Consider the following 15685-nt stretch of genomic DNA (forward strand, 5'->3'; position numbering starts at 1 on the left):
GTATGCAGCTCAGCTTTACTTCGGAGGGGCCGTTAATTGATGATCTGCATTTTGCGAAATGGTGTGATGATTTGGTTCGTGTTGGCAGCTTAGCTGATCTCCCGACGATCTAGTTGGTCGTCGTTTGAGGGGTTATGACCTAGTTGTACAGGGAGTGCCAGCCAGGGAGACACAAGCACGCCTTCCGCGATACCGAGCCCCTTGCTCGTCTTCGGATTTGTTAGTGTGCTCAACCTGAAATCATGATGGATTATGTCTGTTTGAAGTGTCGTCTCATTGCAGTCTTCATCCTCCATAAAGAGAGCTCAGCGGCCATCCTTTGAGTTTGGAATCTAATCCATAACCGCAGTCCAGAGCGCTGACAAAGATCTCATATAAGCCGCATATGCTATCTCTGGTTAGGGGTGTAAGGCTGCTTCCGCCGATTGAGTCATCCCAGAACGGTTGCTCAGAAGCCAATTACTCAGCCTTTGGCTGCTCTTTCTACCGGGGTTCTCCCTGTAAGGACATGTCGGCATTGACTGGCCCGGTCGAAGAGGCAGGCTACTCAATGAACCAGAGACAAGTGTGAAAAGGATGGTGTACCTTGGCTCCAAGAAGGCCACGGCGGGATTGTACATGACGACATAGAAAGGCTCTGAAGAGGACAGCCATTATTGCAAATTTTGGCCCTTAACAAGGTTGAAAGCCACTGTACAGTGTGCCGTAAAAGGAACGTCTTTGTCGGCACGAGGAGTGTTCTTGTTGAATTGAAGCACAACGATTTCTTTTACGCTTGATTCGACCGAGCATAAAAGAATTGCTTCAACTATTCGTGTCCAGGCTGTTCGGTCGACAGTACGAGGTATCGGGCCGGCCGGATCCTCTCATACAGTTAAAACTTCGAATCCATCGTGAGGAATGTACACACGCTCGCTCACATCGACAAATCCTCTTTTCGTCGTGGCAAGAGGTCATAGACCGGATTCTCCGTTATTGGGGAACATCTATTTTGGTATCTCCATTATGACTGTTGACCGGGTGGCATACTAATCAGCGGCCAGCCCAACGGGCCTGGGCCGTCAAAGTAATGGTTTGGTGAGAAATTCATCTGTGGGTCGCCGCCTCCCCCAACCGCTGCTCCTCCGAGATTGTTTTGATTCTGCGGTGGCGTGGGATAACTCATGTAAAGGCTTCCCGAATCATTAAGCAATGAAGCCAAGGATGTGGGAATTGTTGGGATGGATACGGATGTGGAGAGCCCACTAATCGGACTCTGAGGGAATGCTGCAAATATGGGTGATGTGACAGCAGTTCCTTGCCCAGACCCTTGTCCTGATGGTAGCGGATGAGGGAGGAAAGGATATGTCCCATCCCAATGCCGCTGAGGCTGTTGATGAGTCAATGGGGAGGTTGGTTGGCTTTGTGGTATCCCTTGGGAAGGCATGAACACCAGTTGGGGAAGGCTATTTCTGTGCATCGTTGCACTTGGGCTGGGGTTCTCTTGGAACGGAAGCGTATTGGGCTGTTCAATTTTCACCGGCCCACCGGCATTAAGGATGTTGACTGGGCTTGGTGGACTTTGAGCATTTTGGTTGTTTGGAGGCTGTTCAATCAACAGCTTTCGACACTCATCCTCAAGAGCTTGCACGCGAGGCTGAAATTGTCTCTGCAAGTGATTGCCGGTTCCTAAAGTGCGTTATGTTAGTAGTAGAATCTTGTTGGAAAAAGCGTCGACTCACTCAGGACGAGGTCTGCATATGCCATTAACGATGTCCAACCTTTCAGTTCATTCCGCATTACCTCGAACTGCTCAACGGTAATAGGGCCTTTCCTCCTCCTGTAGACATACAGGGTGATGCCGAATCCAGTCGCATATGCCAATGTGGAATGCCACGTAAAATCCACGCCTTTGTATCGGCTCGACAGTAGGTGAAAGCTTTGCAAGAGACGTTTAGCAGATTTATGACATATATCTAGATGACGTTCCTTCACTTCAGGATCGTCACTAGTACAGCACACTGGATGATGCAAGTTTAGCTGATATTCGGCAGCCCAGGTTTCGAATAAAAGGGTCGCAACCCGTAGATTGACATGTTTCGGCTTGTTTTTGGTCGACTCATCCCAGTCTTGCCGCCAGGCGATTATTTTCGTGTTTAGCGCTTCCACGGTTTGAAGGTATTCTGTTGCGGGCTTTCTCACGGCTATAATATTGTTGTGTAATTCTGTGAGAAGGGGCAGGAGTTTTGCCAGGTGTAAACAGGGCCAAAACTCGCATTGACCTGACAATTCCGACGCAAAGCCGTCCTTGGATATTTCAGAATCTTTGATGGCTCTGGGTAAAGGGATATCGATGTGCTGGAACTGCCACGGCGCTGGTAGGCCCACACGACAGCCTGTCGTCACGCACACCCCCAATATGGAATGAAAGACTCGTTTCCGAAGCTCCTTTGATAGTGGATCGTTCTCACCTTGGGGAAGTTGGATCTTGTCTGGGTCACGATGATATTCCAACTCGATAGCGCGTACCAAGACCTCATGACAATAGCTCCAAGACACTCCAGGTTTAGGCAAATTTCGAAAATGGATAATGATCAACGCCATTGCCTGCATTGATGCAAGCGACCGGTCATGGAGGAGTTCGCGGTAAAATCCCAGGGCGTAGTGAAAATAACGATGGGAATCCTCAAACTTTTCAGCAGAATGTAGATGATTTCTCACCGCCGTTTGATGGGCGATTATGGTGAAGACAATCACCACCTGAATCCGCTCAGCGACCTTTAACGTGCTCGGTTGCTCGTAGAATCTGTTGACGAGCTCCATAAAGCTGGGTCTGTGGACGATTGGAACGTATTGTGACATGATGACCAGGAAATGATTGGCATCTCGGAGAGCTTCTTCCTTCGGTGGCAATTTCGGATCCCCCACTCGCTGATATCCATAAATGGTATTGACAATCGATGTCCTGGAGAGGTTGAACTTATCCGTGATCTCATTTGGGTAGTCGTTCATCATTTCACATTCCCAGTCTGCAATGTCGATGTTGCCGTCCAAAATGTCCACGACAGTTCCCTTGACTGGACCGGAATAAAGAGGTTCACAATAATCTGGGGAAGGCCAGCCGATATATTTCGCATCAGGTCTTGGTGGCGTTGGAGACGCAGAATACGGTGTGAACTGGGACATTGAACTTGTGGAAGTCGCTGGAGGCACCACACCGTTGGGCTCTGTCCGCTGCAAAGAGCCATATCTGCACTGGTAGGCGGCTAGTTGCTCCCTCAAGAACAGCAGCTCATTTTCGGCGCGATGAGATTCTCCTCTTTCTCGTGCTTGCCCGGTGACACGATCCGTGGTGTAGCACCGCAAACCCTTCTGACGACAAGGCTGACATGCCACTGGGTCTGTGTCACATTTCATCTTCCTCTCCTTGCATCGGTCGCAGGCCTGTCCTGTTCGAGACGCCGATGCCAGCTTTTTGCGGACCGCATCACTGTACTGCGCAGGTTCTTCGGGGAGGGTCTTGAGTCTCTTCGCAGGAGGGACATGGTCATCGATGGCAGAAGAAGGAGTTGGTCTCTTCGAAGTAGCCGCGTCCATGGGAGGACAGATCCGGCGTCGTGTGCAAGAAAATCCGTGGTGGTGGCGAGAATGAGGCTCAATGGGAAAAGTGTCGGTTTTTTCGAGGGCCCAGGACTGATGGCATGTACCGAGTACCGTGGCACAGGCCCCATAAAAGGGGTCAGAGCTGAGCCCTAGCAATATGCAAGACGGGAGCCGCAAATGCAGACGGCTCAAGCAACATGTAAAATGGTCCAAGTCCAGGTCGAGGTAATGTTATATCAAGACTCACTGTTTCTGGATTAGCATTTCCAAGCTGCTTGAGATCGCAGTGATCGCGAAAGGGCCCAACAAGGGCAGGTAGCTACGGGGGGAAGCTTTCCGGGCTAGTGAGGCCAACAGCTTGGTCTCTAGATGACGCCGTGACGTAGACTACGGGCACCAAGGAGGCTCTTTCCCGCGGGATTGGCGGGCTCCTAGGCGGGAACCTTGGGTGCACTGCTTGAGTGGGTGCTTGGAATAGTGGCTGCCCCTCAATAACCGAAACCACATGTCTGGCACCTGCCGCAGCCCACTTGGAAATGACCCTCAAAATCCACTCGGTAGGATGTCGCTTCCCGTCGAGAGATAAGTCAGCAAAGAAAGAGAGTACGGAGTATATCGAAAAAAAAAGGCTGCCTCTTTTGTCACCTCTGCCTCAGACGCTTGTGATTCACGTGACCCGACAAAGGCCCGGTCCTTGGCGTCGAGAAATAATCTCCGGGTTCTCGAGATCCAGACCACTGCAGGACCACTGCCATGTGAACGACAGCAATTCGACGATGGACCTTGCATCTCTCCTTAGGTTAATTTCCTGCGCATGATGCCTTCCTCACACCGTGGTGTCTCTTACGATCGGAGAATCCCTCACCATATATCCTTTTCTCAGCCCCTACTTGACGCCGAAGAGCGATCTGCGAGACCTCGTTCTCATGGTCGAGAAGTCGGCGAGTCTTTGTTCGTAGAAGACCGCAAAGGGGATCGTCAAAATTTGACATATGGGTCGTTGGATCGACATGCTATTCCGCGCTATCGACCGGCTGGTCACGGTGGCTTGCTCGGCTTGGGTCCGAATCATCGCATAATCTCACGGTCAGAGTCTCACCTTGATGTGGACAATGTCGAGATTGATTCGACACGAAGGTCCCGTAAACAGTCTCTACTTTGGAACCTTCCCGATGACGATCAAAAGGTGCTGAATGTTCAGTCCGGAGTCAGCAACATACCAGATCTCCACAAGGACTTTCTGAGGTTCGACCATGATCATCCAAGGAAGAGGAGACGAATCTTGCCAGGATTGGAGCATCCAGATCTGGAAGACGATGAAAGTGATGAGTCGGACTCGGATATCCAAGGCCTTGCACGTTCTGAGAACGCTTTTGAGGATTTCAAAAGAAACCCTGTTCATCAACGTCATATCGACCTCTTGAGAGCCACGGAAGCGCGGCCCGAAGACGTGTCGGCCTGGCTTGCCTTGATAGAGTATCAACAGGTCCTCTTCAGCAATTCACACGACTCCTGCAGCTCCGGTTCTTCCTCGTCCAGGGGCATTGTCGATCTGAAAATGTCGCTGTATGAACAAGCATTGTCACGCGTTAAGGCTCGCGAAGATAGAATTGTTCTGATCGGGGGTCTCATGCAACAAGGGAAGCTGGTTTGGGATGCAGAAAAACAGGCATCCAAGTGGCGAACCTTCCTCGACGACGACGACGCCACATTCGACTTATGGCGGCTTTACCTCAACTTTGTCCAAACCAATCACGTCAAATTTAGCTTTCAAGATTGCTTGAACAGCTACAAGCAGTGGCTTCACGAGATTGAAAATGCGTCTGCAGACCGGACGAAAGATACGAGCTACATATACATTCTGTTACGCCTGACCTTGGTTCTGTGGCAATCCGGGTTTACCGAGCGCGCGGTCGGAATTTGGCAAGCGCTCCTCGAGTTCAACTACTTTCGTCCCCGAAACCTCTCTTGCGCTGAGCTCGTACCGTCATTCCAGGAGTTCTGGGGCAGCGAAGTTGCACGGATTGGGGAGGAAGGCTCGGCAGGGTGGTGTTCAAATGCAAGTGCAGAGATCGAGCCAAAAAGCGACAAACTGTTCCATGTCCAAGATATGGATTTCGAGGCCTGGGCTTCCGCCGAAAATGACCTCGAAAAGACAGCAGGAATGCCTGCAAGAGCTCTCGATGAGGTCAGCCAGGATGATCCGTATCGCGTTCTTCTGTTCCCGGATATCAGAGACTTCCTCTTCTCCCCGACCACAGAAGAGGGCTCCTGGCTACTGCAGGACGCCTTTTTGTTATTTTTAGGGCTTCCCCCACTCTCATCACTACCTGAGTCCAGGGTGTGGGAAAGAGACCCCTTCATCTATGGCCAGTCGCCTACGTACAGCATCTCTTTACCGTCTGCTGGTCTTGTGGATTACAATCTTTCCATGCGCATGCGCTTTCAAGAAGTCTTTCTAGAGTCTCGGCAATTGAACTCTGAGACACACAACATTCCGTTTTATCTCCCAGAGAGAGTCATCGCCTCCTATTTCGGCTTTGCTCGCCGAACCATATATCAACTTGCAGGACTGGCTTTCGGCGGAGAACTAAGAGAAGCGCATATGGAATATGCGATTGCTTTAGAAGCTGGAGTGGATTTGAAATCAGCCAGAAAACAAACGAGGTCGTTTCTGAAGCACAAGGCTGACAGTCTGAGACTCTATAATGCATATGCACTGCTCGAGTGCCAGCTGGAGAACTTCGAGAGCGCTGAAAGGGTTTGGTCCACAGCCCTGTCGATGCAATACTCACTCAGCCAAGAGATTCAAATTGATTCATTCCTTCTGTGGCGCGATTGGGCATATTCGTACATGTGCCGGAGACAATTTCGACATGCTAGGACTCTCCTGAGCATGATAAAAGATCCACAGGTGGGCATAGCTCGGCTTCAAAAAGCAATCGAAGCCAACACTAAACCCTCTGCTTCCCTGCAGATTAAGGTCGAGCAATACATCAAAACGCATATCGAGGCGAGCCGCTCCCAGAGTCGAGCAGAGCGATTACCGGCGTTGGTCGACGTCCTGGCGTTTCATAAGTATCTCAATGCCGATTTATCCCTTGAAGTTGCCCTAGAAACATACTCTGCATCTCTCAAATCGCTCGATGGTCTGTCGACAACCTCTTCTGCCATACTCGAGGCTATTCATGAGCACCGAGCTCGCTTCATATATGCCCATTCGGTGACTTTCGGAAGGTCTTTCAAACCGAGCGAGCTTGTTCTTGTACTGAAGGGCTCGGCAGAAATGTTTCCCGGTAACCTCAACCTCCTACTGCTCCATCATTATTTCCTTCAGAAAGCCGGGCTATTTGACCGGCTGCGGCAGGTCATCCCCGAAGCAGAAGGACATCGCCATGCTCAAATCAACGCAGGTGTGATTCCTTGCGTGTTTGACTTAACGATGGAACTCAACAGACCATCGTACGCGGGGAGCACAGATCACTGCATGCGCTCGGCGTTTAAACGAGCAACTCAGCTAGGGTCTCCAGGGCATGATAGTATCGAAATATGGAAATCATACGTTCTCTGGGAGACATCCCTACTGAAATTCCGTGATTATTCGGATCCACAGATGAAGAAATCCACTCAACATGAAGAGAGAGCACCCAATCACTCGGCCATGGCAAAGCAGTCCTTTTATGCGTCGCTACGCGCATGCCCGTGGTCAAAGGAACTATGCATGCTGGGATTTACAGAGCCTGTGTTGAGAAACGCAATTGGCAATGAAAAGCTTCGGCAAGTGTATCAAAATATGCTAGATAGAGGTATGCGGCTGCACATAGATATCTCCGATACTTTTCTGTAGACTATTGCATATATCATACTCCCGCACAAACAAGCAGGCAGGGTTGGACAAGGCTGCACGCTAAATTCGCTTGGCGTGATCTTTATGCCCGCTATGTCCGAAGCCTCCAAATAATTTTTTGTGTTACATGCTTGATTCAGAGTGGAGTTTTTTCAACGACCAGATTCTATCGGTTGACAATTTCGTCGCAGCTAGTCACTGTGACATTGTCGCTCATGGAAGCAGTTCCCAGTCTCCTTACCTTTCCTTTACGGCACCAGCGATGACCTCCACCTTTGCCGCGCAGCTGCGCACTATCGCCGCAAACTCTAGAAACGAACTCGACCTCCGCGCCCGACGGGACGCACACGCTGAATCGCTCCTTTTCGAACGAAGTGTCGCCGCCAGTCAGGACTGGGAGACTATATACCAAGTATGTGTGAAAGGCTTCCAAGAGCTGTGCTTGTTGGACGCAAGACTGCACGAATTTGAACAAAACCTATATAGTCCCGAGGCCAAGACGCAGGACAGAGAGCAACTCAGCAAGACACAAAATGAAGCGCTAGGGCTCGTGTTAGAGCGATGCCTCACTCTTCTTGGATCAAAGCTGATGCTTCGACCTGGCGTGCAAGCAGTGGAATGGCTCGTGCGGAGATTTCGCGTTCACAGTTACAACACAGATGTTCTTCTTGCCACGGTCTTGCCGTACCATGAAACACCAGTGTTTCGAAACATCTTGAGCATTATCCCAACAGACAGGCTCGTCAATGGCTGGAAGTTCTTGGGTCCCTATCACAAGGAGGCAGCAAATGTTCCTCGGCACGCTGTACTGCACAGTGCCACTCACAACGATGTCTTTTTCTCTTTCTTCAATGACTACACCTTGCATGCGTGCCAAGAAGGTGCGGCTCACCCACAACTCCACCGTTTCTGGGGCAGTGTTGTTGTCGAGGCCGTCAGTGGAAGATTGAGCCAGGTCAAAAATGGGAGAAAAGAAGTACAAAAAATGCGGACAGAAGATGCGTTGTTGAAGATTTTACCACTGCTCAATGAAGGATTGGAAGTCAAAGGCTGTCCCGAGTTGGCAGTTACTTGTTTCACGATTAGCCTCGTGTGTGCAAGCACTCTAGATCTGGAGGATCATGTCCTTGACTCCTTGATGAAGGCGATTGCCCCGTTCATCATCAACGAAGCAGCGGATTCCAGGGAAGCTTTGGCATGTTTGGCTATCCTCGTAACAAAGAAGACCGAAAAACGAGTTTCCAAAGATGTTCTTGACATGTTCATTAACATCAAAGATTTGGGGGCGCGGTTGTCTCGGTCATTTGAACACGTTCACTTGGCCCCGTTGTTCGAAGCCTTGCTCAGCTCAGCACTCCTGGGATTGAACGAAAAGAATATGGACAGAAGAGTGCAGTTTGTCGAACGTATGTTTGGCACCGCTAAGGAGCTCTTCGCATTGGCGACCAAAAGTCAGTTACTTGCCATTTTGCTTCGGAAGTTTTTTGACTCCGGCTTGTCACCCAAGTCGAAATGCTGCACACGGCTGGTCCGTCTACTACAGGCTCTGGCTGGCTCTTCCGACTTCTCGCCATCTTTCCCCGATGCAGTATGCTTAGCTGGCCGCTCTCAATCAGAGGTAGAAGACCTTCTACAAGGAACGATCAAAGACCCGCAGCTACCTCTCCTTGAACATTTCCCCGCGGAACCTGAAGGTCTCGAGGAAGGATCAACACATAATTCGGCTGGGGTGGAGGTGGTACTTGCATCCCTGCCTTCTGATACCACCGACTCGTCATTCCTCGTCACTGGGAAGCGTTTCCCGCTGTTCGATCAGCTTGCTCAAGCTTTTGCACTTTGCTGTAAGGAGAGGCGGCTCCTGGAACAATTTGAAAGGATTCCACTGTGGCGGAAACAAACGGGAAGGCCTTCGGATTTGCATACGAGCTTCCTGTTAAGAATGGCTCTGGGCGCCTTCTCACTCACCCCTCGGAGTGCTGCTCTTCAACTTCTCTCCGAAGTCATCGAGAAGGGGGTGGTTTATCATTCAGAGGCGCTGATTCCTTACCTTACCGTCCTCCTTTCTGATGATATCCAACTTGTACGACGTGCATCCGTCGCTTGCATAGTGGCAATTTATAAGGCTGCCTCGAAAGAAAGCGGAGGTGACCAGCACGCAGCAGAAACAGTGTACGATGCACTTGGCATGCTACACATCAAACCACTATCATCTTCGCAGGTAGCAAAGATCCTGCAACAAGCATACTTACCTTATTTGGAAGAATGCGTTTTGGATCGCTCCTACATTCGCAGGGTTCTTCAGACAGCTTTTGACGGTCCTGATCGCACGTCTTCATCAAAGACTGCCGATATTGAACTAAAGAAGAGCACAAAGCATGCGCTCTTTGATCTGTTGACTGGCTGTGCGTTAGGCTGCCCTTTGCTCAGAGTCAAGGTAGGAATACTTCAACTGCTTATCGGCATTCACAGAGTTGGCAGCTCAAGCAGCAGCGAGATTCTTTCACCCATCCTCGAGGCCTGGGCATTATCCAAAGAAGGTGACGCTGAAGATGCCGCGTCATCAGAAGGTCTTTCCCCGGGTCAAGTTGATGCCGCAATGGTTCAAGTCGTCAATGCGCGGGACAAGGAAGCGGTTCAGCATATTCTTGCAATGCTTGTTGATGACAAAGTCCAGCCTCGCGATGCCCTGGTTACTGCTTTCTTCGACAGAATTGCAGGTATTTGGAAGGACATGCATCATGAGTCACAGATCTCTGCTGTTGTACGCCTATTTGATATGTCCTTCTCCAAAACCCCCGCTCAAGCTGCCGGAGCTCGTCAAGTTCTGCACACAGTCACTCTCTCTACTGAGGCTCTCGCTGCACTGCTAGATCACTCATTTTCCGGTCTTGCTCAGATGCAAATGGATATCCAACCCAGAAAGAGACGTCGCATAAGCCATGGGCGTGAAAGTATCCCGAAGGATCTATCAATCGAATTGGATGGAGGCGAGGCGAGGCTGACGTTTGCGCTTGAGCTTATCGAAGATTCCAAACCAGAAAGCCATCCGCAATTGCTTGGGGGCTTGTTCGAGGTATTGATCATTCTAAGACGGGTTAAGGACATGGGAACATCTGAATCTCCTTACCTTCTCAACCTCTGCCTGAGCAGCATATTGGCAATCGTCGACAATGCACAAAAATCACTAAGGCCAGCTATTGACGTCTCTAGCATTCGTACCGACTTAGTCACCGATTGTGTTCGATCGTCAGAAAATCCACAGGTCCAAACTACAGCTTTGCTTCTCTGTTCCTCTCTGGCTTCTCTTGCTCCAGATCGAATATTACATAGCGTAATGCCGATCTTTACGTTCATGGGTAAGGGTATGCTTTCGAAGGACGATGAACACTCAATTTACGTTACGAATCGAGCTATCGACGAAATAATCCCTCCTTTGGTTGCCACCTTGAAAAAGCAAGATGCCAAAAAGCTTGTCCACTCCACTTCAAGCTTGCTCTCGAGCTTCGCTACAGCATACGACCATGTTCCTCAATATCGAAGGGCTGCTTTTTACCAACGGTTACTTAGCAGGCTTGGTGCTGATGACTTTGCTTTTGCAATCATTGCTCTTCTTGCGTCAAGACGGCATTCAGACGATCTATCTTCATTCTTTGCAGGTTTGATGGCCGACCTTTCGGCATCGACTCAGCTTCTGACCTTCAGAAAACTTATCGATTTGACTACAGATGTCTTCTCCGAGAATCCTCATAATGCTCTGCCATTATTGGACATCAGCACGACTACCCCGAATGAGAAGAGAGAGCAAGAAGCAATAGCCTTGCTTGGGGTAGCTTCGAAACTCCTCGAGCCAAAAAGTCTGAAGACGCAGGTAAAAGGACTTCCAAAGTCTGATGAAGCCGAAAGCGAGACCTTCTGGGCCGAGTTCAAAATCTGCATCAACCGCATCCTGGGCATGCTCAAATCCCAAAAGTCCGGCGACAGTAATCTGATTCCATCCACAAGGAAATGTCTAACCTCGCTCCTCGAGTTACCTCCCCTTGCCGACCTTCTTAGGATCATGCCCGATCTACTCCACGACATGGTCCAACTCGGAGAAGGTCATCATGAGCTTCAAACTCTGGCGTTGAGAGCGCTCGCAACACAACTCCAACACAACGCTCCGAGCTCGAGGGATACTAGAACGCAAACCGAAGCTGTCGTGTTCCTCCCCACCCTCCAGCAAATCATCCGCACCACTACTTATGAGGCGTTCAGGCACGCTGCGATTGCATGTCTCGATCGCATAATCGAGATGTATGGGCGCAAGAAACCGGACGATGTCATTGCCGCATCATCTACCTTGACCGAGATTGATTGCGGGCTGGATTCCCGCGATGAGAGAACAAAGATTATGTCTCTGCTCTGTCTTGCGAGCATGACGGAGGTCGTTAAGGAAGGAGGGATTCCGATCGTGGCGCAGGCCCTTCCTCAAGTGCTGGATCTCTTGAAATCGTTCTTGTCAAAAGAGAGCGAAAGCAGCAAGACCGAAGGAGGCGTGGAGCTTCACAACGCCTGCTTCACGTTGCTTTCTTCGTTCCTCACTCACACTCCCTACGTGATCAGTGACGAAAATGTTACTGTGCTCCTCAGTTTATGCTACCGCTCGTGCCTCGCAAAACCAGACAAGGCGTCGTGCAAGGAGGCTCGGCTCGAGGTGCTGGACCTCATGACTCAGAGATTGCACTTGAAAGCACTGGTGAGCAATTTAAATCAGGCCTGGAAATCGACAGTCATCTCCGGCGGGGAGGTTGATGGAGACGCGACTGCCGAGTATTTGGATATGCTTTCTAAAGCGATTGAGCGGAACCGGAAATCCGCGGTCGTGGGGGCTGCAGACGAGATATCGACTTTCATCTTGCAAGTTTTGGACTTGCGACGGCTCAGTCAAGAGAAAGACACTGCAGATGAAGAGACCCATACCGAAGGCGCCACCTTTTTGGACATTGAGGACGTTGAAAAGAGGTTGCATGAGTTGAGCATTGTGTTCATTTTCAAACTTAACGAGGCGACCTTCCGACCAATCTTTGAGGGGTGGGTCGACTGGGTGACTAAACGCAGCCCCGATGGTTCCTCTTTGATCGAGGGGGACTCGCAGGTGGATATAGCACGGACGGCGAGGCAAACAAGCTTCTACCTCCTCGCCACGCATTTCTTCATGAGGCTGAAGAGTATCGTTACGAGCTTCGCGAGTTATCTACTCCCTTCAATGAACGACATCTTCCGGTCCACTATCGACGGTGCCTTTCCAGCCGCCGCTGAAATGAAGTTGAACCCTACAGATCGAAATACGGACGCGAAGCCCGGCACGCATATTGACCTCTCGGAGGAAACGGGCCTGAAACTGTACAAGTCGAGCCTGGATCTGTTGATGACAATCGCGGCCCACGACGCCGATGGATTCTTCACTTCACCCTCACATTTCCAGCCTCTGGCCGGGCTGCTCGTCGAACAGTTGAGTCTGGCCTCGTCCTCAAAATCTAAAGTCAAAGGCCAAGGCCAAGGCCAAGCCTCCTTGCGAAAGGGGGTAATGGACGGGGTGATCCCCTGCATCGTGGCGCTGGCAAATGCCGTCCAAGACGTCCCTGCACACCACCACGCCCTCAACCACCTCCTCTGCCAACTCCGCCACAGCAACTCCGCCGCAGTCCGCCTTGCGAGCATCCGCACGCACCTCGCGCTCACCGAGTCCGAAGATGTGGGGGACGAGTGGCTCCAGAACGTCGTCCTAGGCCAGTCATCATCGAGCGCTGTCGCGGTGACCGAAGGCGGCGTCGCAGTTGGCGGGTCCGGCGAGACTATGATCTACGTGAATGAGATGCTCGAAGACGACGACGAGAACGTCGAGGGCTGTGTGAGGGAGTGGGTGAGGATTGTCCGCGAACGGGTCGGCGAGGACGTTTTTGAAGTCTAGTCTCGCTAGACGACGCGGCTTGCTTGTCATGCAATAAATGGCTTACAGAATGAATGAATGAATGAATGAATAGGTAGCTGGATGGAGAAAATGGAAATGGATGGAGGCAAAAGAAAATAAAATTAAGGGTTGTCGCAAACCTGGAATCGAAGATATGTTCGTAGGAGTTCAGATAGATCGACAATCCGACCGGAAAAGCGTGTTCTTAATATGTACAAAAGTAAATGTCATTTTTTTTTTTAAAAAAAAAAAAAAGGGAAAAGAAAAGAAAGGGGGCCGGTTTTGACAAAGGCTGCACCTTGGACATTCCATTGGCCGGCTTTGATGGACTCCCTGGCGACGTATTTGGTTTGATTCGAATTTCCCCGAAGTTTGTATCTGAGATTCGGACGAGCCAAAAATGTGACAGGGACTTTAACTATTGGCTCGAGCGTCAAGCAATCCGCTGCTGCTCCGTCTTCGGCAGCGTTCTTAGAACAAAACGTACGATGGCCACCCTCGACAATCATCCAACAGGTTTCGTCTGGCCATCGAGTCGAAAATTGGGGGATGACGCCTGATTTCAGACGTCCGGGCACAACCTGACGCAGGTTGGTTGGGACTGTCAGGTACCCTTTCGGTGACTCTTTCCCAATTTTGACGACGTAGACGTTCGGGTCCATCTTCCAATTGTGCTTTATGGAAAAGTAGTCTCTGACGTGTCCACCAAAATGCTGTCGGTTGATGTGTCGCATCTCGCAGAAATCACCTCTGGGTGGTCGGTCAGTGCAGCCAAGGCCTTTGATCCCTGAGAACCGGTCTAGCCCTTGCTCCTGGAAGCTTAACCTTAGCGGAGCCCGGCGCAGGAATTCTTGAAGCTGGTTGAGCCGGTCCGGAGTGGAAGAGGGGTATTGATTTTGCCAGGCTTCAGTCATCTCTTGGACAGTCCCATGCTGCCAAAAGCAGCCTGTTTTAATGTAGATGTTGAGGTCCACGTATCCGGGGGAGCAGAATGATCCCTGGACGCTTCTTGAGAATCCCGGAATACTGTAGCGACCACCTTCGCCGTCTAGCTCTTTACCAGTTTCTGTTTCCCAGGGGTCAGACCTTAGAGGAGCTGGTTGGGGAGCAATATCGTAGAACGTCTGTCCTTTTACCGTGGCCATTTTGTGAACTACTGTGTGACTCTCAGAGAAGCACCGCTGGTAAGGCAAATAGCTGAAGATGACGTTAAGAGCGTTGATTGCATCAGTGACACCTTTATTCGACATCCGCGTGACGGCTATACGAGATTGTATAGATTGGCGATAGTGCGCAAAGAGATTGCCCAGGGAGATTACCGCTGGTTTTCAAAACCTCACACGGTAGTGATCGCAACCTGGAACAGGACTGGCTGAGTTCTCGTCGTAGAAGTCGAATTCGCGCGGCTTGGTGACGTTCTCATCTAGTTGTACCGACGTGATCAACAGGTTCAGGTAGTCAGTAGCGACTGGATCCGGAAGCCTCTTTTCGAGTCTGAGTTGCTGAAGCAGGAGGTAAACAAGTCGTTTCTTCTTCGGTCTTGCAATCTTGGATGTTACCTGGTTAACAGCATTGCCGCTGTCAGGATCAGGGCCTTGACCGTAGTTATCCTATACTTCTGAAGAAATTCTGCTCATCTGCAACTTATACGAGTAGACTTGTGTGTATTTCCCAAGTGTGATGGGAAAATGGTTGACCAGCAGGTCTTTCCCTGGGATGTCGTTGTTCGATGTGGGTTGAGTTCTCGAACTGAAACCTGACTGAGAACCTCTCGAGCCAGAACCTCCCTGAGGAGGTCTCGGGCGGTGGGCTAGCGGGGAGTGTCCCGGTCTACCGGCGGTTTGAGAATCCCTCCAGCTGGCGCTGGCTCGGAGAGGTGCCGAAGGAATATTTGCTTGAGCTAGTGTCTGGGTGCTATCCGAAGGTGGAGGAGCCACTTGCACATTTGGTCGAGAATCAGCCACCGACGGAACAGTTGATTGAGCAATTGACGAGGAGTGGTTTGATCGGCCGTCATCACGAGGGAAGATTGGGTTTGCACGGTAGATCGGTTGTCTCTCGCCAGCATTGTCGTTGGCAGTGGATCATTTAGGAGGACCCCAGTTGGGGTTGTAATGGGACATCTTGGTGAGTTGAGTGACGAAAAGGATAGTTGCGAGAAGGAGAAAGCGACATTTCACTCAAGAGAAATGGCTTGACCTAAGTCATGTCAGCAGGACGAACGAGGACAGTTTGAGCCCAACCAGACCAAGCTGTTTGCCGCAATAGCAACAACACCAACACGGCAAACGCTGGTATCTTTGGTT

The 15685-nt window shown here is 50.6% G+C and overlaps 4 protein-coding genes across 4 annotated transcripts; 2 read left to right on the top strand and 2 right to left on the bottom strand.

Moving 5' to 3' along the window:
• Window positions 1-1003: 1003 nt before the first annotated feature.
• Window positions 1004-3576, bottom strand: A1O5_10265 (uncharacterized protein; the record flags this gene model as incomplete). The annotated part of the gene is made up of 2 exons (XM_007750841.1): window positions 1004-1668; window positions 1722-3576. The coding sequence occupies 2 exons, from the start codon at window positions 3574-3576 to the stop codon at window positions 1004-1006; spliced, it is 2520 nt and encodes an 839-aa protein (XP_007749031.1).
• Window positions 3577-4399: 823 nt separating this feature from the next.
• Window positions 4400-7429, top strand: A1O5_10266 (uncharacterized protein; the record flags this gene model as incomplete). Its single annotated transcript, XM_007750842.1, has 1 exon — window positions 4400-7429. One exon carries the CDS (start codon window positions 4400-4402, stop codon window positions 7427-7429), a length of 3030 nt encoding a protein of 1009 aa, XP_007749032.1.
• A 262-nt stretch (window positions 7430-7691) lies between these two features.
• Window positions 7692-13379, top strand: A1O5_10267 (uncharacterized protein; the record flags this gene model as incomplete). Its single annotated transcript, XM_007750843.1, has 1 exon — window positions 7692-13379. One exon carries the CDS (start codon window positions 7692-7694, stop codon window positions 13377-13379), a length of 5688 nt encoding a protein of 1895 aa, XP_007749033.1.
• A 239-nt stretch (window positions 13380-13618) lies between these two features.
• On the bottom strand, window positions 13619-14524 carry A1O5_10268 (uncharacterized protein; the record flags this gene model as incomplete). Its single annotated transcript, XM_007750844.1, has 1 exon — window positions 13619-14524. One exon carries the CDS (start codon window positions 14522-14524, stop codon window positions 13619-13621), a length of 906 nt encoding a protein of 301 aa, XP_007749034.1.
• Between the last annotated feature and the right edge of the window lie 1161 nt (window positions 14525-15685).

The sequence above is a fragment of the Cladophialophora psammophila genome (assembly GCF_000585535.1).
Source record: "Cladophialophora psammophila CBS 110553 chromosome Unknown aczJe-supercont1.19, whole genome shotgun sequence".
Classification (NCBI taxonomy): domain Eukaryota; kingdom Fungi; phylum Ascomycota; class Eurotiomycetes; order Chaetothyriales; family Herpotrichiellaceae; genus Cladophialophora; species Cladophialophora psammophila.